Here is a 26,184-nt window from a genome sequence, read left to right as displayed (position 1 = left end):
GCAACACGCAAACCGTACGCACGGCGCGCAATTTTGAGCTGATGAAAAGGTTGGGTATTACACGTTCTCATGTGCCTACTCAGGGTAAACCATCTTTCTCCCGACACCGCCGTCTACAACGGCCTCCTGACCAGTGACAAACTCGTTGCCTATGAGGTACTCCACCGCCTTCGCAATATCCTCCACTTTACCTACTCTGCCAGCAGGATGCCAGTCGACATCAGCCTTTGAGAGACCCTCCTCCCACTCGGTTTGACCTTCATCGCCAGCTTTGCTTTCGTTGGCGACGTGAATCCATCCGGGAATGATCGCATTCACCCTGATCTTGTGACGATGGCCTAGCGATACTGACATGGACTGCGTCAACCCCAACAGTCCAGCTTTGACAGATGAGTAGGCTTCGTGGTCAGGTTCGGATTGATATGCGCGCGTTGATGACATGTTGATGATGGTACCAGGCGAATTCGGAGTAGAACTTCCTGCAGCGAGAAGCGGAACGCATAGCCGACTGAGGATGAACGGTGCAGTGAGACCGATCGCAACCTTTAAATCCCATTCTTTTTCCATGTCTTCTCCCTCAGCTTCCATGCTGCGATCCTCCGATATTGATAGGTCTGTCGGGAAAGCATTGTTGATCAAGACGTCGAGCTTGCCATCAAATTTCCGCTTGACTTCTTCCACAGCAGTCTTCAACTCCGTTCGCTTGCTGAGGTCACACTCAAGCGCAGACCAGCTTTGCTTTCGACCATTTGACCATTCTTCAGCTCGCGTGCGGACATGCTCTAGCTCTTCTTTGTTGGAATCCAGAATGACGACGTCATGTCCAGATGTCAGCAGCTGTCTGAACAACCCGCGCCCGATACCCCTGGCACCACCTGTCAACAGGACTTTGAGATGTTGAGGACCTGCGCTCATTATCATTGGCCAATAATGGCAGATTAGGATGAAGGGTAGATGTTGTGAGCACGGAACTCTTGCTAATCGTCGGTGTCTTTAATTTACTTTTATTAATGGGCTGCCGTGGGTTCGCGGAGCCATGACGTCATGACCAAATCTTCCCGCGCGAATATTCCGATCTCATCTCTCCTGGCGCCTACAGCCCGTTGCTACTGCAAATTTATCCTCGGAAATTGACCATCGGCAAGAGAGGGAAAATTGTATATTTTCGAAAAGCCCGGCGGGATGCAAGATCGTCTCTTCGGCGATATTGTGGAGCTCAGCATATCGGCCGCCTTTGAACGCGTCTTCCCGGGGTGTCCAATAACTGCCCAGGTCCACGGATGCGTCCTCTCGAGAGCTTGACCTACACAAGACGCGAAAGCAATGTAAAATACCTGATGTTCAGGCAATGAGATTGCCGTCATTCGACTTATGAACACCCTATCACGCGCCCTTCATCGAATTGCGAGGTGTGAAATCACGTGATACAACCATTGGGGAAAGTCATGGGTATTTACTATGCTCGCACTCTAGGGCCCTATATACATGAAAGTTTACTTACAACCCCGAATCGATCTGATTCAGTACCACTTCAGAAGTATAAGCATCCCAATCATCGCAAAGTTGAAACTGCTCATCCCCAAATGCCTGCTTCTGGATATCCTCTGGTCTCTCCAAGATCTGCATGAAGAGCCCTCCACTAACGTGCCAAGCGAGATGGCAATGCAGCGGCCAGGCGCCTGGATTATCTTGCACGAATTGCAGTACCAAGTACGAAGGCTCAACAGTGCCGGTGGTGTTTCGTGCATTCTGCATCTGATGGACATCGCGACGCAGCGTGTTCTCTGGGTTTGTCACAACGCCGTCCCACTCTCCGAAGCCTTCAGCCAGGATGTGGTAGTCATGGCCGTGCAAATGCATGGGATGGCCGCCAATGAGACCGTGGTTGACCATGTGGATGCGGACATGCTTCGCACCGGGGAATTGGTACACGTTCCATTCGGGGTCGAAGTCCGACTCGTTACGCTTTGCTTTCAGTAGCGTTGGCTTGTTGTAGTTGCCGTGGTAGGTGCTGTTGTTGAGATACCAGATGAAGTTGGTGCCATTGGAGCGGAAGTCAAAGTCCACACGTTCGACATGGTCAGGCTCTTCCAATGGGACCTTACACAGCGGGATACCCTGGGTGATGGGGTCGTTCTTGCATTGCTCAAGTTGTTCTTTCGTGACATCAGAGGTAGACTTGGGGATAGCGTCGGTACTGGCATCCTCGTAGTATACTGCCGCAAGAGCGTTAGGTGAGATGCCGTCGGTGAGTGTACAGCGAAAGCCTTGAGCAAGTTGAGAGCGCATCCAGAAGGTATCGCTAGGCTTGCCGATAGCTTCGACTATAACATCAGTGCGCTGACCGACGGCAAGCGTGACGACGTTAGTCGTGTACGGCTCGACCGGGATGTAGTCTACGGCGATGACTTTCAGTTTGTGCCTATCGATGCTGAACTTCTGGTTGCCTTCAGCGCCTGTGTTGATGAGGCGTAGTAGATGCTTCTTTCCAGACTGGAATCTAAACTTAGAGATACCTGCATTAGGCGTGCAAGGCAAGGTTGTATTGGCACATGGGTAATTCATTCTTCCGTTGATGAGATTGTTGTTGGAGGGCGGGAATTGGCCGTTCATGGTGCCCTCAACAAGGGTATAGTAGTCAGCATGGAACCAATCTTCGAGAATGATGGGGCCGATGTCGATGTCGTAATCCTCGTGTTTCGGCCCATGTATGACCATGGGGCCGTGGGCGCCACCGGAGTATTGCGCGCTGTAATGGCCTTAAAAATTAGCTTTTGCGTATCTCAGTGTAGTACTGAGGAACTTACTGTGATACCAAGACGTCCCGTAGCGGTCGGCCCGGAAAAGCATCTCATAGTAACCGCCGTTTGGAGTGATCGGGCATTGACTGACCGCCGGTACACCGTCATACCAGGTACTTTCTGTCTGGAAAAGGCCATGAGCATGAAGGGTAGTACCCTCGTCAGTCAAATCATTTGTAACTCTCCAAAGGATCCAATCACCCCTGTCACGGTCAGTAGAAGCATTACAGTGTTGGAAGATGATTCTTACCAGTTGGCCTCGATCAGAGGACCGGGGAATTGACCATTGACTGTGAGTCCATTCCTGGTAACACCATCTGGAGCGATCGTTTGATAAGCCACGTGGAGGTCGTATGTTCTTGTCACGCCGGTGTCAGGCATGAACGGGCAAAGAAGATCAGCCTTCGGTTGGGAGGCCGCAGTAGCGATAGGCTCGAGCGCCCCAGTGGCAGTCGGTCCGGAAGAAGTAGACCCTGTGGCGTTTGCATAGCCGTATGGATGACCAGATACTGTAGGGTGAAGAGAACGTGTAGATGATGGCCTCGTTGACTCGGACGTATATGCGCCATCGGGATTACTACTCGGAAGACCATTCGCCGAGAGATGGGGAGAGTCGATCAAACCCCATTGTGAGTTACCACACTGTTCGACATTTGGAAGTGAGCTCTTCAGATGGTCGGTGCCCTTGGGAACCCAGCACGGTTCTTTGTAGTCATGTTTGGCGGGCCCGCCGTATTCGTAGGGTGTCGAAGGCCGAGGAGGAGCGTACGCTTCTCCATGTGATGGTTTACCCGGCCACTCGAAAGGGAGAGGGACGTCGTTGTAGGGATTGTAGTATGGACCACCATGCCCATGAGAGTTGGTCGTGGGTCGTGCTGCGGCGTATTCAGTGACTGTAGCTGTGACGACCTGGCAGATGGGCGCGATGCTGAACTCAGAAGGGGTGACTGCGTGGAGGACAGACGACAATGAAACCGTAGCGGCGAAGTAAGGAGCGTAGGCTACCATGGTTGTAGCAACAAAAGTTGGCCGTATGATTGTTCACGAGCGACCGCAACAGGCTTGACTGCGCAAAGAAGGAACGACCGTGTTGAGAAGCAAGACACTGCATCTGAAGGTATGCTGAAGGCCATGTTATATGGGATTCTATGACAGTATGCCAAATACCCGACGTTCTATGTTTGGCCGTGGGGCTTGAGAATACGATGAAGCGAGCTATGTGGCGGGAAAAAGTATGGGCCATGAATCTGAATATGGTCGAGACACCCGAGGCGAGGCGAGGCGAGGCGAGGCGCAAGAAGCAATGCGCTGTAAGGCTTCCATTCGTGGATCAGGCAAGCAGTATAGCGAGTAGATCATGAGAGCTCAGCGTTACTTTTGAGCCCAACCCGTGTTCCCCTTGGCGTCGTTCGTACACCGAGGCGGGTGAAGGAGATGAGCTAAGCCACACAATGTTCGGCATCATCGACGTTGCGAAAAGATCTGCAGACGCAGCATCCGCGACATACATGCCGTCGCCGTTTTCGCGATTAAGGCTTTCCCGAAGATATGCAGGTACGTGCTGGAGTATGCCAAGCGACATGATTGTACATCATTAACGTATCCAGTGTGATGGTGGCATTGCCATACTTGTTTGCGAGTCAGCTTCGAGGAATGTGGGACCACATGTGGTGTCTGTGTAGCCATATTCTGAATCAGCTACCATATTTTGATACCTCGAAATGCGGGACTCATAGCCTAATCTTTTGTTGTTGTGATGGTTCGTATTGTGCTGCCGTGGGTGCCGTGTGCCTAGGTAGCCCAGGGACATGCCAAGCTCCCGAACTCGCGTAGAACCGTTCGCAATAGTGGCTTAGACGAAGCATGCGACAGCATGTTCTCCTGACTATGTGGAGATGATAGAGAAGGCTGTGTTGTGGAAGCTGAGGTCATTGGCAAAGCGGTGTTGAGGCGTCGGGATAAGCACTGGTTAGCGCTGACACCTCCCGCACACTTGGGCATGGCATCCGGCTAAAAAGGGGCCTGGCGCCGATCGCTCACGGCCACTTCTACTCCAGAGTAATTCCAATTGAGGGCTTACACTCGTTACTGTCGGTGTTGCGGCGACATGAGGAAGCTATGCAGCTAGGTGTCGCATGCCTTTCTTTCCTACCCTGCAGATCGTGACCTTGCCATGCTCTCTGTCAACACCAACATCGCGACTACCACATTGCTCTCAAGATGGGAATATGGCAAAGAAGAACTTACAAGTGACGTGCTACAGGCCGTTCATCGATAATGCAGCACATGGCACGAATCATTGACTGAGATGTTGTTTGGCAAAAGAAATCTTTCTGGCCAGGCTCGCCCTATCGCAACTTGCTGTGCAGTACTGTCTCTTGAGCAGCAACGAGACTACATAGGGTGATTCACACTCAAGAGGCACAAGGAGACTGTGTTGTCAACGCATTCGCATTATCTACACATGAGTGTTCCTTTTCATACTAGATGACAATGACCGGCGAAAACTTGTGTCGCATCTCCTCACGGCAATCTCATAATGCAACCGCTTCCATGTACCAAGCCCCGCTCACTCTCCTCAACTGATTTCCTACTCCTCCTCGCTATCATCGTTCTCTAAAGCCCGTGCGAGCTGATCTACCTGCGTATCATCAACGCTATCATCGCTGTCGTTCCCAACAACGTCGTCCGAAAGCGATTGCTTGGGTTGAGGACTTCGTTGCGCGTCACGCATTACGACGTCCTTTGCTTCCTGCTTGCCGTTGAGCCTTCTCTGCTTCTTCTCTTTCCGTTTCGCCAACTTGTCGGCGTAGGCTTTGGAGGCTGTCTTCGCTTTCGTCATCTGCAATACGTTAGCGAGGACAACAACAAATAGTCCAGGAGAGCACTCACGGATTTAGTGAATTCCTCTTGGCTCCAACCGGCAACTGTATCCATCGCCGTTCTCATAGCGTCGTCGGGATCCAATGTCCTTACAGCCTTCCTCTTCTTGGTCCTTTGCGCATCTAGTACATGATTCTCTATGCTGTTCTTGGCATGAAGGACATAGACATATACCTGCTTCGTCTGCCCTATCCGGACAGCGCGAGCGGTACACTGCTCCTGTAAATGAGGATTCCAGAGCGGTGTCAAGTGTATGACGCAGTTTGCCCCAATGAGGGTCAATCCGAGGCCGCCACACCTCGCGGTGATCAGGATGAAGTCGTAGGCTTCTGGTGTGTTCTTGAATTTATCTACGACAGCCTGTCGTTCCGCCTTCTTCACCGTCCCGTCGATTCGGGCGATCTTCGTGTTCGTGCCGAAGGTCTCTTCGAGGGCGTTCTTGGCGACATCTAAAGCAGAAAGGAACTCCGCAAATACCAGTACGGGTCCTGGGCGTTCGCTTCTGTGTTCCTTGCAGACCTTTATCAGCTCTTCCATCCTTGACGACTCAGCCCAGGTCTTCTTGGTCTCTGCGCAGAGTCTTGTGCGACTCAAATTCTCCCCTTTGGATAATTCGTTGCCCTTGGCGTCTCTTGCTAGCATCTCATTTCCGATGTCTGCCACAAGCACCTCGTGGTCTTTCTTGATAGATGCTTGGCGGAAGTCTTCTGATGACCCGTAGCGGTATTTTGTGCATGCCGGATGTGCCATGGCCAAGCGTGCGGTTGTGATGCTAGCGAATACTGACTCTTCCATGTCGCTGCCAGAGCCTACTACGCCAGCCCTGCGGTCAGCGTCGCGATCTTTCTTGTAGGCCTCATCCCATATCGTCCTAGTGCTCTCCTGCTCTTGTGTCTCTTCGAATGTCAACTTGTGCCTCCTAAATTCTGTGATTGCCGGTTTGTAATCGGCTACGGGTAAGCCGCCAAAGTTGTCGGTCGTTCGGATTCGGATTGTGCACGCCTTGATCGCGAGCGCCAGAATCGCGTTGCTCTCCCTGTGCAGAACGTGGTTCTGGTTTTTCTGGCTTTCTTTAAAGGAAAAGAACTGTTGTGAGTTAGCCGTGAAGTTGTTGCTTGGACACATGCGCCCTTGGAACTTACGCGGGCGAAGACAGAAGGTGAGTTCCATGGAACTGTACCCATGAAGCAGAACAGGCTTTGCAAATCCGAGTATTCGTTCTGGAACGGTGTACCCGTTATAGGCATCCGATAGAGGCCTTGGAGGTTATATGCGGCGTTTGTCGTCTTGGATAATGCGTTTGCGATCCGATGTCCTTCCTCGAGACCAATGACGTGCCAATGGATGACGGCCAGCGTGCTGTTGCATCGGACCGCGTCTTCTACTCGGGCATTGAAGGCTGCCTCCGTCTCTTGAAGGGCCTTTGCGTCCAACAATAGCTTCTCGTACGAGGCGAAGACAACGTCAAACTTGCGGAGCTCGGCCGGGCTATGCTTGTTGGTATGGCCGCGGCTGGGGTCCTCATCTGATGGGTTTGTTAGCCGCTTTACCATGTCAGGAGCTGTTGATACACGTCACACACGCTCTAAACGCTTTATCTACAATACAAATATTTATACGTTCTATTATCTATTATCTATCTAATGTTGCATTCTTAGTGCTGTTCTTTAAGCCTTATACGTTTATCTATATTAGTACCTGTACATTATATAAAGTAAGCATATAGTTTATTCTTTTTTAGTATTTAACGTTACTAGAGAAAGATACCTAATATATAAATAGCTACTCCTCTAGAGTAGGCTAGTATATAGAGAGTATTATTCTTATTAGTAGCCTATATACTATTACCTACTTATTTTAGATAAAGGCTTAGGCTGCTAGTGTAAGTTCTAAGTAGACGTTAGTAGAACTTGCATAAGATATAGTAAGTACTTACTTTATTAGGTATCTATATAGTAGGTATATATCTTTAAGTTGCGCAAAAGCTTTATATATAGCCTCTTATAGAGAAGATACTAGAGAGCCTATAAGATAGCTAATTGCTTAAGAGTAGTATTTCTAGCTAAAGGAGTAGTAGCGATAATGTTAAAGAGGATAGCAAAAGTAATTATAGCTACAATTAGGTTATTTAGGTTCTAAATAAGAAGAGTAATAAACTAGGTAGTAAGGCGCACTATTATATTGTATATAAGAGAGAGAGAAGAGTTATAAAGATAAAGCGTCTATACTCTTCTTTAACTTACACAGTATATACAAAAATTTTAAAATCTAGTTCTATTCTATCCTATAGTACTGTAATAACTTATTAACAATAAGCTACTTACAACTCTCGCAATACACACGTAATACACAATAACTAAATCTGCCTATTAAATATGGAAGGGATGCGAAAGAGGTCAGGAGCTGTTGTCAATCGCATAGACTTACGGTACATGCAGTACTTGAGAGGTTCGACCATCTTGTCGTTGATCTCGTCTTCCCACGTGGCCATCAGACTGGCTGGAACGATCATGAGGTGCGGGACCCCGTCTATCTTCTTGATATGGTCTAAGATAGCTGTAGCTGTTAGAGGCAAGAACTCAGATCGTCGTCCGACAAGCTGTCACTTACCGAGGGTGACTACGGTCTTGCCGAGGCCCATCTCGAGCCCTAGAATCATCCCACTTCCTTCTCTCTTGTAGTCGTCGACGATGGTCTGGCATGTTTGACGCTGATAGTCCTTCAATATAAGCGCCTGCTTGCCCTCTTGTCCGTCCACCTTGCATTGCATGTTCTTGGGGTCTGCGGGGAAGTCGAGGCCGTTCTGCCTGGCGGTGTCGGGAGCCCTTGCTGCGCCCCTGCCGACAAGCTCAAACGCTTGCCTGAGAGCTTCTTCGTCATCGATCTCGATACTCTCATGCTCTGCAGCTGCTGTTGGGTCCATCCATCCGGTTTCCGTAACAACTCCATTCCACGACAGATCCCTCAAGCTGTTGCTCTTGACCTCCTGCCTTTCAAGGCGTTGCTGTTTTTCTTCTGCTGACTCTTGTGCCATCAGCCTGTTGGCGCTCCAGCAAAGTCTCTTGGGAGGCCATTGGCCGGCGTTTCGGGGGGCTGGGGGGCGTCGACCTGTCATCTTGTACCTAGGTATTGTGTTGCGCGGGTGTGTTGTGTTGCGTAATGGATCGAAAATTTGGTCAGAGATTCGGTAAACAGAATGGAATGTAGGTAACTTGGAAGAATTCACATGCGCAAGGATTGGATATTATGGCAGCGTCCGTGCGTCACGGTGAAAGCAGACGCCCGGGCGCAGCTTTTTGAAGTACGTGACCACCACGTGGGTGGGAGGGTCTGTGCGTCACCGCGGATACATAGACATCGGGACCCTTCTCCCTCCACACACCTTCTTACTGAAACTTACACCGACGTCCAGGATCGATCAGACAAGGTAAGAGACTTATCCGCGCCAAATGCGCCAACAGCAGTACTGACATCTTATAGATGACCTCAGCCAACTCGCACACTCAAGCCCACCTCTCAGCGGTACAAGAGGAGCTCGGACGTGTCAACAAAGAGCTCGAAGAAACCAACGAGGCAATCCAAGCCGAACAGAAGCGCTTTGCCGACGACACCAATGCCTTCCTCGAGTTCAAAAGCGATCTGCAGTTATTCCAGGTGCTACAGGTTAGTCGTGTTTCTGACCTACTCTTGTTGCTCAATGAATTGACACAACCCAGGACAGGTTCCAGGCACTTCTTAACAAGCTGTCCGCAGACTACAAGAAACTGAGCAAAGACTTTGACGGCAATATTGAAGTATTTCTGCAGTTGAAGGGAGAACTGGACGACTATGAGGCGCACTCTACTCTTCCTGAGGACTCTTAGACTCTTGAGCCGGAGCCGATGAACATCCCAACGCTGTGTGCGCGCAGGGTCATGGAGGAATATGTCATGTGCCGTGAAGGTGGACGATAAGTCTGCCATCTCACACATATAAAGATCAAGGTGTTCATGCACATATGTAACGAATCAACACAAAATGCGAAATGTGGCACAGTATTGGTTCACCGGTGATGAAATTCATTTCTAGAGCATCAATGTTTGGTATCTCTTGTCCTCTCCATCCTTGTCCTCTGCATGCTTGTCCTCTCCATCCTTGTCAGTGCCAACCAGGTCACTCCACAAACCAATCACTTAGCCACGGTCTGGTCTCTGTGAAAGTTCAGGTGCTTGGTGAGAACCTTGCTACTCTCCAACAGATCCTCCCGCTCCTTGGGGCCGTAGGTGAAGGCCATGTCGAAGTGTTTAAGAGCCGCTCCCTTCTCTTGCTCTTCTTCCAAAACCTTCTTGCGCATGGCGAGGTCGGACTTTGCTGCCACCAACTGCTGGCTGACCGCGGCAATCTGGTCGGCAAGGCTGGGATCGTTCTTTTCGTCATCAGGAGTGGTCTTTTGCCTCTTGGCTGGTGGATCAGGTTGTGGCTTTTGTTGTTGTTGTCAGTGTCTGCACATGAACAAGTCACCCAAGGTAGCATACAGACGGTGCGTCCAGGATCTTGAGCCGTGCGCGTTGGGCTACCTAGGCTTTGTTAGCACAGGTCCTGTTGGCAGGGAGGACATTCCACGCTCTGGGCTTGGCGTGCACTCACTCGCTCTTCTTTGCTCATCGGTCCTGCCATGCTCTTGTCTTGACGAATATTTCGAATGTGGGTGGTGATGGAAGATGGAAGTAGTGGGTGATGATGGAAGATGGAAGTAGTGGGAGCTGGATACGAATGCGAAGCTCGAAAGACGCAGATATACATGCGCTAGTTGGTTGTCACGTGCACGGAAGCTAGTCCACTTGGGCATACGCCACCCCGGGCCTGCACCTAGGCACCTGCACGTGGGCACACTTGAGAGTCGGCATCTCGCTAGAGCTAGCGCTTCGCCGTTATCTCCAGCTTTCGAGGAAGCAGAAAATCCATAAGTCACCTCCTCTCGTGCGCGCACCGAGCCGCGTCCTTCAGCGATTTGCGCCAACACAAGACATCGAAGACCTGCGCCGTCCAACAACTCTACGACATCCTCACTATGGCGACAGACCAGGAAGTGAAGCCAGAAGAAATCGACTCCGACTTCGATCCCTTAACCCTCATTGTCGCCAGCGAAAGTGACGGGGACGACCAAGAAAAGAGCGAACATATCAAGAGGAGGAGAAACGAAATGCTCAAGCTTATGGCAACAGAAGATTGTGAATATTATAAACAGCACGTCTGGTGCGCCAACAACAACGTTCTGGACTATAGTGCGCTCTGTTCTAACCAAGACAACAGGAGACCCGAAGACCCAGCTTTGGATGTCCTCACGGAGAGACTTCTTCACCGCAACGAAGTGCTGATCGACGGACTCCGGGAGGCTAGGTATACCTTGGAGCCTATCTATAATTTCTTGGAGCGCTTGACCGACGGCGGTGTTGTCACGTTGACGGCCTGCTATGACGTGGTTAGAAAACATCAAGACGGCACCAAAAGAACAGATTGCTAACTCCCCACATAGCCGTGCGAACGCTACGAAGACTTTGTCCCCCCCGAGAGATTCGATGACCTGATCGCCACGCTTCAATGGAAAGAGATATCTGTAGCCTACCGACTTTGCGAGTTCGAAGGAATCTACACGTTTCTGGGACCGGTCTTCACTACAAGGAAGGAGATAGGTAGGGCCATCGTGCTACTAGATCGCAGGGCGAAGAAACCACCAACCGAGCCGAAGCTACCCACGCAGCCGAAAGCTGAGAGAGAGCCAAGCGAGTCCGATGAGAGAGCAAGAACGTCTAAAGAGAGGAGAAGAGAGCTTGCCGCCTGGAAGGATGTTGCCGATATCCAGAGCTTCATCAGGACCTTACTGATTCCGCGTCTGGAGCGGGCCCAGGTACAGATCAACACACACGTTTCGGATCATAGTGAGGAGTATCTGAGTGTTCAAATGGAATCACCGGAAAAGATGGAAAGATACGAAAACGGTGGAACAAGGGAGAAGGACTTGGTGGCGGTGGAGCTTTTCGAGACCGCCATGAAAATGGATAAGGAACATCTCAACAGGCATACCTACACCGCTGATATGCGCAAAACCCGCACCTTGGTAATGCATGGGCTATACAGGGATCTCGGTGAGGGTATGCAAGCGTTGGGCACCACCATCGCGGAATTGAAGAAGCTCGTGTCCGTCACAACCTGCGCTGAAACGAAGGCTGCAAGTGACGGAGAGCACATGTAGTTACCGCGACTCTTACGCCAGACGAAGGACTCTATTACCTACCCACGTGGGAAGCCTGCGCAATTTATCTCATTTCTCTCACCTTGGACCCACCCTTGGATCGTGACAAACCTAAACTCGTCGTCTTTCCACCTCCATTGTTCCTACACCACCGCAATAGGTATTCATTTATTCCATTTATTGAATTACTACTCTTCAAATCCTCCCCAAGACAACAGAAGATGGCATATCCCACGCCAAACATCGACAAGGCGCTGGCTGAGTGCTGGAAGAAACCAGAGGACTACCACGTAAGTCACACTCAACACATTACGCATGGGATCGACACTAAAGGAAACAGGCGGGTGAAGATCCAAGCGGTTACACCTTTTGTGATACGTCCAGGCGAATGCTTGTCGCCAAGAACTCCGTCACAGGCGACGAGGTCTGGATGGGCGTCTTCATCAACAGGCTGCCACACACAAATGACTTCAAGCTCAAGCCGTCCTTGTTCAGCTCCGGGACCCCGGGCCCTGACTCCGCACCGATCGAGATGGTTGAAGTCGACATAAAGGATTTGATCACCGGTATTCCGCGCGCTGAATGGTGGCAAGCGAGTGCCCTGAACTTCTACAAGCGCCATTATCGTGACTGGCTCCGGAAAGAGCTCGTAGAGAAGAAGAAGAAGAGTCTGGACGCAAAGAAGGCCTTGCCAGCCAAAACCACTACTGCGCAGCCCAAGGACCCCAACAGCATCAAGAAATCCAAGGGAGCCGACGGACAGCCTGCCAAGAGACGCAAGACAACGGAGGGACAGCCTTCCAAGAGACAAAATAGTGAAGTCAAGACCATCGACACGCAAAGGATGTTCTTCGACCTCGAAAGGATCTTGTCCGCAAGCGAGTACAAACTCATCGGAGCCCAGATGGCCGAAACACTCAACTTGAAATCGACACCGCCAACACGTGTGCTCTCAGAGATGAGGGACTTTGCGAGGGACACCGGATTCAGTGTCTGCTATGCGCCTTCTTGGGGTCAGTGGCTGGAGGATACGCGACAAGAGCTTCCCGAGCCGGTTGCTGTTGATGCCAATACAGCGAACAAGGAAGAAGACAAGGCAGGTGAGCCCATGGATCCAGTTTCCATTGCCGATTCCATTGCCGATATGCCGAGCAACTTTCGACTAAGGCTCCTGGACCCCATGCCCGATGACATGATCGCTGCCATCGAAAAGGTGACAGCATATTTTGATATGAGAGCGAAACAACTTGCAGCTCGTGCTTGAGGGCAACAGGACAAACGGAACATGGGGCCACGGCGCGCTCTTGGAGACGATGATCTATCTTGCATTTATACCTATTTTGGGTCCAACAGGACGTTGGCCGAACTTGCATATGAGGGGAAGCCAGAAAAGCGTGTCATTTTTCCATTTATCATCACATGAACTTTTCGGAATATATAGTCTTTCCAACCTTAGCTTAGCGTATCAAACTCTTTCCGTTGCGATCTACCATTGCCTCCAAGAGACCTTGCTTGACTTGTTAGACGTAACACATATGCCCAATCATGTTGCTCTGAGGTCTGTGATTGTTGCCTTGTAGGCGCTAATCTGTGTTGTATTGACTTCAAGGACTCCACGAATGCAATGGAATAATGGAAATCGCATGTATTGAGATTTGCAGACACCATAACTATGTCCAAGAGCTGTGCCCTTTGCTTCAAGCAGTCAAGGAGAAGTGTTGGCGTCAAGGAGACGCGTTGGCATCAAGATGCCGTGTTGGCATCAAGAAGACGCGTTGGCGTCAAGATGCTGTGTTGGCGTCAGTGGGTCATGTTGGCGTCAGTGGGTCATGTTGGCGTCAGTGGGTCATGTTGGCGTCATTGGGGCGTGTTGGCGTCAAGAGGAAGTGTTGGCGTCAGTGGGACGTGTTGGTGTCAAGAGGAAGTGTTGGCGTCGAGGGGATGTGTTGGCGTCAAGGGGACGTGTTGGCGTCAAGGGCCCTGTAACGACCATTTATGCATGGGCGTTGCAATCAACAAGGCTTGAAGACATCGGGATTGTACACAACAGCTATCCTCTTGACCTCAGGCAAAGACAAGGCTGTGTTGGCTTCAAGGGCCATGCAACGCACATCGGACATGAACATTGCAATCATTTGGGACTTGAAGACAACCTGGTCGTGCCGAACAACTACCCTCTTGATCTCAAGTAGTCTTGGGGCTCCGTTGGCTTTCAAGAGGTTGTTATGGGTTCAAGAGCCCTACGACTACTGCGGAAGGGGCGAAATAGGATGCGAAATCTCTTTGGTCTTGGAGACAACAGAGCTACATGCAATGAACTTGCGGTAAAGCCCGTGATCTTGCTACCACAAGATATTGATGTTGTCTCGGCTCCAGTAAGACCGAAAGAAGCTTGTCAAGATAAACCCTGCGCCTGTTAGGAAGAAGATGCTTCTCTCTTTGGCGAATAACAAATCACACCTTTGAACGAACGTCACAGCCATGCCTTGATGGAAGAATGTATCATTGACCACCTGTATTTGAACCTATGTACCCAATCACTGCTGTTGCACTAATGCCAATGTCACTAGCTCCCTCAGTTATGAGCTGTACCCTTGGGTCGTCTGTACGTGCCTCTAGCTCTCCAGGGCCTCTTCTCCTCAAGCCGACTCAAAGGTCAGGTGCAGACGATCCCTGGCCCTGACGGCGTCCGGGATGGCTGGGTCGTCAAAGGCAATGCGTACGTGCTGTATTACATCGGTGTCTTGCCACTGAAACTTTCCCGCCCAGAATGCAGGGATCGGGGCGTCATGGCTGTCTAGTAGAGCCTTGGCGCTTGCGTGTTGGGCGAGGGATCCACGGAGGACGACCAATGTGTGCATTGCTGAGGGGATGGATCGCTCTGCATGCAAGCCGATGCGTCCCAGAAACTCTTGCAGTAACTGTTTCACGCGGCTGTTGGTCAGCACCAAGGGGCGAACGTCGAGCACAATCTTCAGCACCTCCACCTCGTGAACCTGCGCAATGGCCCTACGGTACAAGGACACAAGCATTGCACGTTGAGCTGCAGTAGCTTTCCCAACAATGTCATCTGTTTGGCCAACTTCGTAGATATAGTCGAAGAACTTTGTCGCGATAGATTGAAGGTCTAGTGCAGTTGGGATAACGAAATGTCTCTTGTCCAGGTATGGGGGGAGGAAGGTCCAGGTCACCCCGTTGGAGACGTATGCAAACTTGACGCGTTGAGGGATGGTGGCGACGTTCGGTGCGAACAATGCCAAATGACCGTGGTAACCCATGGCGATAGCCATGACGAGGGTGATGATGGCGGACAGCGAGGGCGCCATGTTGTCCATGACGAGGCTTCCGATAATGGTGGGTATGGCCTGTAGATATGTTAGAAAAAGCTTCTGTTGCCCCAAAGCAATGAACGTACTGCTTCGGCTCTCACGTATCGAAATTTGATGTTGGTCAATGTTCCGATGGGTACATTGAATTCGCGGGGTGCAGACATCTTGTAGTAGAATGTGTTGGATGTAAGTTCGTTTGGCTTGAGGTTTTGTTGCGTTGTGATGAGATGTGGAGTTGCAATTATGTCCAGGTAGTAGTCGGAGTGAGAAGGACGGAGGATGCTACATGAATGGAGGTCGGAGGAGAGATTAAATAGTCTTCCAGGTGAGCTGCGCGCCCCGTGACCGTCACCACGTGTAAACATGAGGCGGAGTCTTGGAGGCGGAGTATCTCACATCGATTGATGATGAATGAAAGTATCTCGCGCGCACTCACCGTCACGGAGACGAACGCTGCTTTAGCGAAAGACGAGAAGCGAATCTGGTCATACGAAAAAGAATGATACCACCGGTTGCGAGAGTGAAGAGTGACAAGATTTTTGCATCTTGCCGTGCTTTAATGAGACTTGCATCTTGCGACATGAATACGGGATACGGAATTCACAGAGTTTACCACACTTTGCAAATGCCCAGTAACCGAAGTGGACCTTGGGACGGATCGCAGCTGCCTGCACGAGCCTGCGCGGGCCTAGTGCGATAAGTGACAAACATTGCCATTTATCTGATGTTCGGCTGGCGTTTCGAGACGAGGTCGCGTCGTGAGCGCCTCGATCTAGCAGCTACCATACGGCGAGTACTTGAGATATATCCATCGCTGGTCAGCTTCTGGAGGCGCAAGAGGATTCCAGATAGGGCCCACTCTGATATCGATGCATACAAGCGCTGTTACTGGAGATGCACTCCCTGGTTCACGCACTGCAGCAGTCACGTGAACACGCGCTGCGCTAGTGTGCCCCACCTTATGACGCGATCGTCATCACCCAACAAACTTCCAGCACCGGCACACTCACCATCTCGAACTGCGGTACCGATCTCGCGGAGCTCACCGCAACAGTAGGTCATACAAGCCATGGCCCACCCAAGCCAACAGTCCAACGTCAAGGCGGGACTTGGTCAAACAGCCCACCAAGACAAAGAAAATGTCAACCCTCCAGACCTGAAGGCTCGTCTTGAAGGTGACAGAGTACACATCGCGACAGAAAAGCATGTCTGACGCATACAAGCCACTCCGCTTCTCAACGCAGTCCGCTCCGACGCCAAGAAGCTCAGCGGTGCCGAGGATCACATACGTGAGTCAAGTCGCTGACCTTGCATCCGCAACTGGCCCTGCCGACGCTAACTTCATAGACGAACCCAATGTGGCAAAAGCCCCAGCGGTTCCAGGTATGCTCTTGCAGCCAACCCGAGACGGCTACAACTTGCACAAGGGCATGTTCCAGTCGACCTTCAACGGCTCTCCGAAGCCCACACAGCGCCCATGGCTCCAGAATTTGAGCCTCGCCTACGGTGCGACCGACGACGAAAAAGAGCCTGGGACGTGTTCATCCGGCCAATACGACCATGCCATGGACTGGTTCAACGCCCCACTGGAGGCTATGCAGTGGCCCGAGCATCCCGAGACCGCGACAACAGTACAACGAAACTCTTCTGAAATGGAGGCGCCTCCGGGAAACCAAGCTCAGCCTTGGAAACCGGCTTTTGTGTTGGCGAATCAACAGCCAAACCCCTTCCAACTACCCCAGAAGCGAAAGGGCAGCAACATCAAGGAAGAGAAACAGAGTTCCCCGACTTCATGGCAGTTGCGGCGGCCCCGTGAGATGATGGCAAGGCATGAAGACCCGCTCAGCCCATCGACGGGTCGGAAGAGGGTCAAGCGCGAGCAAGGTAAGCAAACCCTTGACGAATCTCTTCAACACCGTCGCTGACCAACACAAGATGACCAGGTCGTTCCCAAGCCCAACAGCCGTGCACCTTACCTTGCCCTGCTCGTCGCTGCCATACCTCTCGCGGACCAAGCCGACCCCTTGCAGGTAAGGATATCTCACAGCCTCCGACAAGCCCTTGAAGACCAAGAAGAGGGAGAGACACAAGACGGAGATATCCTCTCGGAGTAGAGCAAGGAATCGCATATCTATTTGTGTGGACGGCAGCGCGACAGACGCAGACATGACCGGCACTGGGTGCCACTGTGTCTTATGGCTTTCAGCGCAGCACCTACCCCTCATGGCTCTCATGTATATCTAGTTATGACATCTCGGTAGACCTTCTACTCTTACATCACAATGAGATCGGTTTTCTATACACTTTTTGTTTATGTTGTTCACAGTGTTGCATTGCCGAGAAGGACCTCCACGCCGGGATCTGACAGGACGGATAGTAGCACGGCCATGATTTGCGACAAACGCTGGCCCAGGATGCCACCCGAGAACCAGCACTCTTCGTTGCCTTTATGTCATCCTATATATCGCTCTTCCCCGTCTTCCATTACGTACAAACTGTTGTGTCCAAGGCGCTGAAGCAAATCCCTCGGTATGCACAAGCATGCAAGACGCGTCTAAGGGGTCTTGCATCGTTGATCAAACCGGCCATGTAGGCGCCCAGCCAAAAATGACACGAAACACAGGGAATCTCAGATGAATCCAAGCTGACGAAAGAAATACTGCACTGACTTCCGTCCTATCCATTGCCATTCACGCCACGAATCTCAAAACTCTCCATCGACCATTTCCAGTTGCGGCCAAATCTTCTTCCGATTCGTCTGGCCTGCTTAGGCGTTAGCCTACTATCTGGATGGGGCTCATGGACTTGAGCCTTTTGGTTCCGTTCGTTCCTGAACATCCACGCTGAGCCCAGGAGCTTCTGGGAAGCAAAGCCGATGTCGGTCATGGTATGTAGGAAATCGGACCATGGCACTTCTTGCGACACGCGGAACATGGCATCGAGTGTCTTCCAGCTGCGCCTGTTGACCGCGATCTTGGGTAAGATTGGCTCTTCTATCGGGACTGGCACGATAGCGAGTGGCTCGGGTTCGACGTTGCCGCTTCTCTTGGCCTTCTTACGCTGCTTCTTCGAGGTCGTTTGCATGATCTTGGAGCTGGGAAATGTTCCCGTTATTTCGGTCTTCGGGTCATGAGACGTATGGTTAAGCGGAAGGTACAGATGACTCATGTGCTGTTGAGAGTCGTTACCGGATTTGCTTTCCGATGGCAGGTCACCGGTTTTGTAGATGGGTGCCTTGATGATTGGGTGATCAACAAAGGAGTCGATGTCGCGGCCGTTGCACCTCCTTTTCGTTTCGGTCAAGAACATGCTCCAGAACCTCCGAAGCTTGCCTTCAGCTGCCTGCATGGCGGTGACAGTTGCTTGCGAGGTCGGCTCGTCCGATGGGTAATAAAACTTGCCATCTGATGGATTGGCAGCTTTCGTGAGCTTTACGCCCCACTCTACTTTGTTCAACTGCTTCCAGGGATGGGGAATAGAGATCGTTCCCGACTTCAGCCCTGAATTCAGATCACGCAGGATCGCTCTTGACCATGGTGCATACAAATGTAGATGGTGAATACATGCAGACATGAGCGAGACTTCTGATAGTTGGTATGCGATGAAGGGTGTGATAACGTTTCGGACCTCTTGGTGGGTGTTGGCCAGATGATCGAAATACTCCAGTATGTGGGCGTACCCTTCTATTGGGACGTTGACGTGATGCGTTAGACGATACGAGCCCGCTACGAAGCGGTGAACGGGATTTTGAGGCTCTAGATAGACTTCGGTCTTTGGTCTTAGGCGCATGAGAGACTCCCCATTCTCAACCTCGTACTTGGCGTGCTGGTAGGCTCGAAGGGACGGAGCCGCCTGAATACCGGCGTTGAAGAATATCATTCTGTGGTCGAGCATGTCGTGGAGAAACGCCCAAAGATCCTTGATCGCTTCCCTATATGCCAAAGGAATCTCATCACCTGGTTCCGTTGTTGGCAGATTCGCCTTGGCATCCTTGACCTTGTCCGCTAACACCAATGCGCTGGTCCAGCACATGAGTGCTTCGTAGGCGGATACCATTAACTTTTGGACGACCAAAGAGTCGCTATCCGGCAAGTCTAGCTCTGGTGGCGCTGTCCTGCCCATGTCGTCTTTGATCAAAGCAAGGCAGTGCTTTCGTTGACTCTCGAATTGTTCGGCGAAATACGCTGGATCTTCCCTGAGCGAACCCAGATGATCTGCGCACTCGTCGATCTTTGTGGACATCAAGAGCCTCATGCGATCTATGTTAAGATCTTGAGCTCCAAGGAACGGCGCCATAGCAATCATGGCCATGCCACGTGGTGAAGTGTCGAAGGCTTGAAGATTGAAGAATATACGACTGCTTAGACTTCGTGGGGGTGGCTGGAGTCCAAGAGATCTCGCCAAAATGCGCTTGCAAATTCGATGGAGCAAGCGATAGAGATACAGCTGTGTACGTAGGACCGTCACAGCTACTCCCGGGTGGACCGCAAGGCCATCTTCAATCCGAGCTCTAGCTTCGTTCAGATTGATGTACGGAATCATCTTGCCGTAATCATGTTCGTCTTGGCCGGTGAAGCTTGTCGCCCACCCTTGAAGGCAAGCGAAGTGCTCTTCCTCGCTCGTCTGGTAGCAGGCAGCATGTAGGAGCTCGGCATGAGCAAATGCTGCTGGGAGCTGGCAGGTGCGGTAGTGCAAAAGCAGAAGCATCGCTTCTGGTCTACTCGTGAGGTCTTGAAGGTTGATGTACGGCATTCGTACAAGGTCAGACGCAAAGAATCGATGTCGGCTTAGGTCTGACGCGTAAAGTCCTTCCACATGTCTCGCTGCGAACGCCAGATCTGGGCGATGGACGATCGGTATGTCAGGATCAACGTCTCTCAGAACTTGTTGGCGCTCAGACACCCTCAATTTCGACCAGGACTCTCGGATTACGCTTCCATGCTCTTTTGTAAAATCCAACAGCTTTGAGTAATCGGCCATAGTCTTTGAAGTCAACCCATCTGTTGACCTCTCACCTCCTAAGTATCTGCCGTATTCGTCAACGTTGCGTTCCACGAGACCATGTGTCAGCCGTCGTATCTCAATAGCGGTCGGGTAGGCCTCCGTTCCGGGGAACACGTTTATCCATGTGTCCATGCGGCGGCCATCGTCTGTGTCGTCGCTGCAATAGGCAGTGAACGCCTGTTCTCTGTGTGGTAGTGTGTTGGCGTACTGTGCAGCAAATTCCTGGGTGTTTGCTTCCTTTTGGAGTCGCTTGTCTTGCGTTTTCTCGTTCTCGGGCGCATAGTCCAGAAGCACCTCCATCTTGGAGAATCTTGACGAAGGATGCGGAGAGTTCGTTCGTGGGCGAGGAGTTTATACTCATGTCCGCACAGACCATGTCTAGCATTCGCTTATGCCCGCGAGTCGCCTTCACCTAGGTTTGCTAGGAGTAACGACGTAAGGCTAATTCAATGCGCCCGTTTACGTCATTAAATACGGATCTTCGATACGTACGGAGACGAGGGCCACGCCACGGGAGAGAATTCCAGCCACAACCACGACATGGTAGCGATATAGAGTTCTGACCCATCCCAAGGATGACGTGAGGATTGGAGGATGCTCTCATCTGGATTGAGCACTTGGAGCATATCGAAGATTTCCGACCCTAGATACGCTCTTCCTCATAGCGTGAGACATCACGGGAGTCTCCTGTTATTTGTATGCTGTCTGTTTCCACAGGAAGGAGGGTGCTTAGATATTTCCGAGGTTGTGATCACGTTAGTCTGATGTGGAGTTCCAAGGTTGTCTCGAACATCCAGCATACTCGTGCAGTCAGCTTCGATTGTGTATAATTAGTAGTGGTGAACTCTAAGATTTAGCTTACTGGTAAACATCCTCTCTTGAGAACTACACCCTGCTTGTACTGCGTGCAAGTCACCATGTGAGTTCTCCCTTACTCTTGGGGTGATGATGGCATGTTCCATAGCCTCAACAACTCTGAAGATAAACCTCACACGCGGTTGATGGCATGGTGCGTAGAGTTTGCGTGTCGTTGTGGGATTCTTGCTCACGAGACCGTCGAAGAAGTTGTGGCGCGCAACGTAATCTGTTGTACTATTGTACTGCTTCACATAGTCCATAATCTTCGTGCAATTCCTCAGCACCATAGCCTTCGAGTCAAGACTTTTTGCTCGCCCCTACCGTAGCTCTGGCTCGCCAATCTTCTCTTCATGTCCTGCGCTGGTGCTACTGTACATGTGTGTAACTTGCTCGGTCGTTATGTGTTGTTCTACCGCTTTGAGAACTCCCCTTGGCTGTCTGTGACTTTACGCCGCTCGGTGTGGCTGCTACCGTATAATTAACGTCGCCGATCAACTGCCTGGTGCCATTGCGAGTGTGGGAGGAGCAAAGTCGATTTGGCAGGGCCAATGCACCGGACTGGCGGACCCTGTCCCCTAAAAACCCGACGATTGCCTGGCTTGCCGCCATCCCAAGACTGCCATCTTTGTGTGCTCTGCACCTCTTCTGAACCCACCCGCGCTCGCTCCGTGACAGATTGCTTCTCATATCGCTGTTGGCAGATGAAGGAAGCAGCATGTGACTACCGGGGCTCCTCATGAGATCAAGATGTGTCGCTTCGGACAGCTCTTCGTCGGGACGTCAAAGGCTCTTACCACCGGCGGAGTAACAATCCGTTGTCTTTCCAGTATCTTCGCAGCGCAAGGTGGAGAATATCGACGGCAGTCTGTGGATTAAAGTAGCGCACACGTTCATCCAGATACCAGTCCAAGCACTGACTTGTTGCGAACGAGAAGATTGCGATTCAGATAGGAAAGTTACAGAGACGTGTTCTTCGGTTTGCCGGGTGAAGCTCTTAGTAGCGAAGCCTGTCCAATGTCGAAACCTCTGCTGCAGCGTTCGTTTGGATACTGCTTGTTTGTCTTCGTTGCCGTTGCCAGACGCTGTTCGTCGCCGGCGTGGTGTGGTGTTGATGCAACCGGTAAACCGGATGCGGAAACTAGTGCGGCGCGATTCCACGTGCTTGCCCGGGTGGGCTTGGGCTCTTCACGTCCCACGTCATACCCGCCAGTCTACCCACCTCTTGTTGACAACGCAGGACAACCCAAGGAAGCGCCTCGGGACACGACGAGTTTAATATCCAATGGAGTCAACAAGGCAGCATTGTTCGGGGTCTACACGAAAGCCAGCGCAATGAGACTTAGGTGCTGTCTTGGATCCGCAAGGCTCATCATCATTGGCTGCAGCCGCTGCATCAAACTAGAGCATTCTACATGAGTCCCTCTTGCAGAGCTCATCAGGTTCCATAACACGTGTAAGCCTTGCGCATTCATTCAAGCCGAGTAGTACCGCGTATGCACCTCGAACGGAAATCGTCCAACGCGCTGGCAGACTGTGACTTTTCATGAGACAGAAATGTACCAACTGAAGAGGTCAAAGAATAGACTTGGTAGTTCTGGTCAAATTCACTGACTGTTGATCAAACTTGGGCTGATGGGTGAATTCAATATCTACCGTTCGATCTTAATACCATGTGTTTAAGATCCATATCTTCAAGCCTTGTCTGCAACCAAGCCTTCGTGAATCTCATGTGCTGAGCCGTTGCCCAAGCACTACTTTTGAGGATAGCAAAACCAGCCATCACTATCCAGCTGCCGCACCAAAACAAAAGCCAAATTCAATCACACCATCACCATCTGTTGACCATTCACCGTCCCCCAACGCACCATCGTTCTACTCCTCATCCTCTTCATCCCCCTCGTCCTCCTCATCCTCATCCTCTTCACCGTCCTCCTCTTCACCCTCTTCCTCCTCCTCTTCACTCTCATCCTCCTCCATGCCATCCTCGTCATCATCTGATTCTGCCTCCATGTTGTTGTCCCTCTCCCAGGTGATCCTCTCCCAGGAATATTTTCCGGTTTCGAAGTAATAATCGTACTCACTCTCACCGCCAACCGGTACCGAACCATCGGCAGCCTTCAACTCCCAGTTGACACGAGGAATCATTTCCGCTGCATCCAACCAATTTCGATAGGAATAGTAGGAGCTCTTGGGTACGCGAATCGCAACTGTCATATCAAGTGTTGTGTAGTGGTTGATGATCTGGATGTCCTTGGTGAGGTCGGCTAGCACGTTGCAAGGAACGTCATCCATATGTGGTAACTCTAACTGGAGCAGAAGGCCTTGGTTGACCGCGAACCGGGTAGATACCTGGCGAATCATGTCGTCCATCCTCGTGGCGTAGTGTTCATACCAAACAGGCGGGACATGAAGACCTCGAGCATGTACGACCATGACGGCTTGGAGCCATTGAATGAAATCGTTCTTGAGCTTGTTCATACCTGAGTGACGGAAGGGCTGATCGGCGGTTGGGTTGAGAACTTTGTTGATCTCAACAAGGAAACCAACCAAGGTTCCAATCCAGGTTCGGGTGAGCTGGAAAACAGGTTCGATCGGTCGCACAGGCAGGTGGGGCGACAGCTTAGCCAGGTCTTCAAGGTTGGCGTCCACCTGGATGTGGGTGTAGTTGTATCGCGCGATGTTGTAGTCCAGGCTGGTTCTAATCACAAGAGGTCGGTTGCGAAGTCGGTGTCGCAAGCGAGCCGCAAAACGTGCTTGTAAAGTGGTGTCGATGAATTCAAAGGGCAGGTCGACGAACTGGATGACAGCTTGGTTCTTGAAGGCCACAGCATGGTCGCCCAGGAAAGCGATGTCGGTTGATGTTTGAGGGATGAGGGTGTCGATGACTTGGTCAGCAACCTCGCCTGGTATGCCGGTTCCAAATTCCCTGATGAGGGTGTGGATTCGGGATCGTTCTTGGGTATCGGCCATTGTAGTGCGGTGTTCGGTATTGAAGGCGGAATGCTGTGTTGTGTTGTCGGTACTTGAGTGGCTTGGGTCGCGAGGATAACTAGTTGCGCCGCTAGAGTTCGATCTTTCCGGTGTGGAGGGTGGAAGTAAAGAAGTAGATGGACAGGAAGTAGGTCGGCCAGGCTGGTAGATATCCTCAATGAGCGCTAGTAGTAGCGTATCGCTAGCGTACCTAGTTACACGCCAAGCTCGTAAAAAGGCGGTATCAAGTTCGCTGTGAAGTGGCAAATCTTGGAAACCACGTGTCTTGTTCAGGTGATAATTTGCGGCTTTAACATAATGACGACGAAAACCGCGTAGATTTTGCCGCCAATGCCGTGAGGTGGCAAAACCACGTGTCTTATCGAGGTGATGAATTTGCGGCGTTACAACAGTGCTATAGATCGCGCAGGCTGAGCACGTTCGAGACGAGTCGAGCGCCGTCAAATGCATAGATGTGATGGAATTAGGTGGCACAGATAGAGCCTTTATGCATGTATAGTTCTGGTAAAGCTAAGATTTCCATATTGGTATCAATGCTGGCTTGTACTCGTACTAACAAGCCAACAAAAGTGGAGGCCGTCAAGGTTTCTGATTTTATCGAGTGGCTGTTGCAACACAACGTATACTTCACACGTGGACATGCGCGGACGGCGTTGGAAGCAACAGAAGCTACGTGTACAACCCCAAGTTTGATCCTGGAAGCTCATCCTCCATGCATGATGGTGCTGACTACCAATGCGCCAAGATAACACGAAGCAAAAGAACTGTTCAAGGCGGGTAACCTGTTGGGCGGACAGATTGTCCTACACTAGGAGTCTAGAGAAGAACGGGTAGCAGTGGATTGTCGGTCACAAAGCGTTCAGACAGGTTGAGAGTGTTATGCTTATTGGGTTCAAACTACTGAGGCGCATTACACAGGGCAGTTCAGGTGACATTTGCAAGGCTCATCAAGTGGAGATCCATTGAGCTCATGAGAAAGATGTTTGTGAGTACATCCATGGAGAGCAGGCTATACTCGCAAAGAAGACAAGACAATGCCTCTATTCCGGACGGCTTTTACCACGACGCATTCGAGCAAGACACTAGACAGTGTCAAGAGCCTCTGCATCGTCACGCCCCTCGTCCTGCTCCATGCCATCACCTGTCTTGTCGCCAGCGGCCCCTTCGAGAAGTGTGGCGCGAACCTTTTCCAAAGCCTTACCCAAATAGTTCTTGCCTGGGAACTCGCCGTTCTTCTCTGCCTTGGCCTGCGTACACCCGATTCCCCATATCTTGTCCTTAGGCGAGGCTTCACACAACGGGCGACCCTTTGTTGCTACGAGACGCAGGCGGAGAGTACGAGCTTCGTTGGAGCGGGTGAACTTGAGGATGTTGGCTTCGAACACAACCTCGCGCGACACTGCGCGCCATGTTAGTTTGGGTTCAACACAAGACATCGGGAGCACCTACTCTCGTTCCATGTCTCCGCATCGAAGTTTTTCACTTTCCTGCCCAGTCTCTTGGCCGTCTTTGGGTTCTTGGTGTGGAGAATGGCGCGCAGTGACTCCTGAACGCTCGTTAGCAGCTGATATCGATCATAACATGTTGCTGACTATACATCATCACAGAACTTCTTTGCCTTGGCGGCTTGAAAGTAGTGCTCGCATGAAGTGTACACCACCCCGTCTTCCTCGAAGCTGCTCTTGTGCATCTGCGACAGATAACCGTTCTCGTTGTCTGCTCCGTAGAAGTATAGAGGAACTGCGTCGGGGTCAGATGATTTTGATGCATCTGTTGAGTTGGCCATGGTCGATGTTGCGTTTGAGCTTGGAGAATTGGGGTAGAAGAAGTGGAGAGTAGAGAAGTTGGAGAGGAGGGAAGATGGAGAAGGGTATATGTATGGTTAGCGTACAACCTTAGTCTTGGCGACGCCTGCGCACGTAGGCACGTGATAACGTGACGCGCTAGGCCATATCCATAGCCTGGCTCCCTCGAGTAGGCCAGTACTTCCATGTATCTTACCGTGATTTGTAAACGATTCTGAGAAAATGCAAATAATGCTGATTTCATTTGCAGAGCACATCTCGTTTTGCGCAACAGAAGAGGT

At 51.2% G+C, this 26,184-nt stretch overlaps 12 protein-coding genes across 12 annotated transcripts; 4 read left to right on the top strand and 8 right to left on the bottom strand.

Annotated features, from left to right (window-relative positions):
- Positions 1–75: 75 nt before the first annotated feature.
- J4E92_001606 (uncharacterized protein) lies at positions 76–921 on the bottom strand (the record flags this gene model as incomplete). The annotated part of the gene is made up of 1 exon (XM_051493017.1): positions 76–921. One exon carries the CDS (start codon positions 919–921, stop codon positions 76–78), a length of 846 nt encoding a protein of 281 aa, XP_051356248.1.
- Positions 922–1,497: 576 nt separating this feature from the next.
- J4E92_001605 (uncharacterized protein) lies at positions 1,498–3,809 on the bottom strand (the record flags this gene model as incomplete). Its single annotated transcript, XM_051493016.1, has 3 exons — positions 1,498–2,759; positions 2,808–3,004; positions 3,052–3,809. 3 exons carry the CDS (start codon positions 3,807–3,809, stop codon positions 1,498–1,500), a joined length of 2,217 nt encoding a protein of 738 aa, XP_051356247.1.
- Positions 3,810–5,391: 1,582 nt separating this feature from the next.
- J4E92_001604 (uncharacterized protein) lies at positions 5,392–8,799 on the bottom strand (the record flags this gene model as incomplete). Its single annotated transcript, XM_051493015.1, has 5 exons — positions 5,392–5,643; positions 5,694–6,770; positions 6,827–7,209; positions 8,112–8,231; positions 8,295–8,799. The coding sequence occupies 5 exons, from the start codon at positions 8,797–8,799 to the stop codon at positions 5,392–5,394; spliced, it is 2,337 nt and encodes a 778-aa protein (XP_051356246.1).
- A 111-nt stretch (positions 8,800–8,910) lies between these two features.
- On the top strand, positions 8,911–9,547 carry J4E92_001603 (uncharacterized protein; the record flags this gene model as incomplete). The annotated part of the gene is made up of 4 exons (XM_051493014.1): positions 8,911–8,985; positions 9,097–9,111; positions 9,165–9,347; positions 9,401–9,547. The coding sequence occupies 4 exons, from the start codon at positions 8,911–8,913 to the stop codon at positions 9,545–9,547; spliced, it is 420 nt and encodes a 139-aa protein (XP_051356245.1).
- Positions 9,548–9,852: 305 nt separating this feature from the next.
- Positions 9,853–10,328, bottom strand: J4E92_001602 (uncharacterized protein; the record flags this gene model as incomplete). Its single annotated transcript, XM_051493013.1, has 3 exons — positions 9,853–10,143; positions 10,199–10,240; positions 10,311–10,328. 3 exons carry the CDS (start codon positions 10,326–10,328, stop codon positions 9,853–9,855), a joined length of 351 nt encoding a protein of 116 aa, XP_051356244.1.
- A 406-nt stretch (positions 10,329–10,734) lies between these two features.
- Positions 10,735–11,916, top strand: J4E92_001601 (uncharacterized protein; the record flags this gene model as incomplete). Its single annotated transcript, XM_051493012.1, has 2 exons — positions 10,735–11,145; positions 11,200–11,916. The coding sequence occupies 2 exons, from the start codon at positions 10,735–10,737 to the stop codon at positions 11,914–11,916; spliced, it is 1,128 nt and encodes a 375-aa protein (XP_051356243.1).
- A 221-nt stretch (positions 11,917–12,137) lies between these two features.
- J4E92_001600 (uncharacterized protein) lies at positions 12,138–13,180 on the top strand (the record flags this gene model as incomplete). The annotated part of the gene is made up of 2 exons (XM_051493011.1): positions 12,138–12,206; positions 12,257–13,180. The coding sequence occupies 2 exons, from the start codon at positions 12,138–12,140 to the stop codon at positions 13,178–13,180; spliced, it is 993 nt and encodes a 330-aa protein (XP_051356242.1).
- Positions 13,181–14,555: 1,375 nt separating this feature from the next.
- Positions 14,556–15,409, bottom strand: J4E92_001599 (uncharacterized protein; the record flags this gene model as incomplete). The annotated part of the gene is made up of 2 exons (XM_051493010.1): positions 14,556–15,281; positions 15,332–15,409. The coding sequence occupies 2 exons, from the start codon at positions 15,407–15,409 to the stop codon at positions 14,556–14,558; spliced, it is 804 nt and encodes a 267-aa protein (XP_051356241.1).
- Positions 15,410–16,314: 905 nt separating this feature from the next.
- Positions 16,315–17,359, top strand: J4E92_001598 (uncharacterized protein; the record flags this gene model as incomplete). Its single annotated transcript, XM_051493009.1, has 4 exons — positions 16,315–16,420; positions 16,490–16,534; positions 16,593–17,129; positions 17,181–17,359. 4 exons carry the CDS (start codon positions 16,315–16,317, stop codon positions 17,357–17,359), a joined length of 867 nt encoding a protein of 288 aa, XP_051356240.1.
- A 562-nt stretch (positions 17,360–17,921) lies between these two features.
- Positions 17,922–20,549, bottom strand: J4E92_001597 (uncharacterized protein; the record flags this gene model as incomplete). The annotated part of the gene is made up of 1 exon (XM_051493008.1): positions 17,922–20,549. The coding sequence occupies one exon, from the start codon at positions 20,547–20,549 to the stop codon at positions 17,922–17,924; it is 2,628 nt and encodes an 875-aa protein (XP_051356239.1).
- Positions 20,550–22,979: 2,430 nt separating this feature from the next.
- Positions 22,980–24,077, bottom strand: J4E92_001596 (uncharacterized protein; the record flags this gene model as incomplete). Its single annotated transcript, XM_051493007.1, has 1 exon — positions 22,980–24,077. One exon carries the CDS (start codon positions 24,075–24,077, stop codon positions 22,980–22,982), a length of 1,098 nt encoding a protein of 365 aa, XP_051356238.1.
- A 1,103-nt stretch (positions 24,078–25,180) lies between these two features.
- Positions 25,181–25,884, bottom strand: J4E92_001595 (uncharacterized protein; the record flags this gene model as incomplete). The annotated part of the gene is made up of 3 exons (XM_051493006.1): positions 25,181–25,497; positions 25,548–25,644; positions 25,696–25,884. 3 exons carry the CDS (start codon positions 25,882–25,884, stop codon positions 25,181–25,183), a joined length of 603 nt encoding a protein of 200 aa, XP_051356237.1.
- Between the last annotated feature and the right edge of the window lie 300 nt (positions 25,885–26,184).

The sequence above is a fragment of the Alternaria infectoria genome (assembly GCF_024043175.1).
Source record: "Alternaria infectoria strain BMP 0036 chromosome Unknown scaffold_2, whole genome shotgun sequence".
Classification (NCBI taxonomy): Eukaryota; Fungi; Ascomycota; class Dothideomycetes; order Pleosporales; family Pleosporaceae; genus Alternaria; species Alternaria infectoria.
Note: the sequence above shows the minus strand (reverse complement) of the source record. Positions and strands in the feature narration are given on the sequence as shown.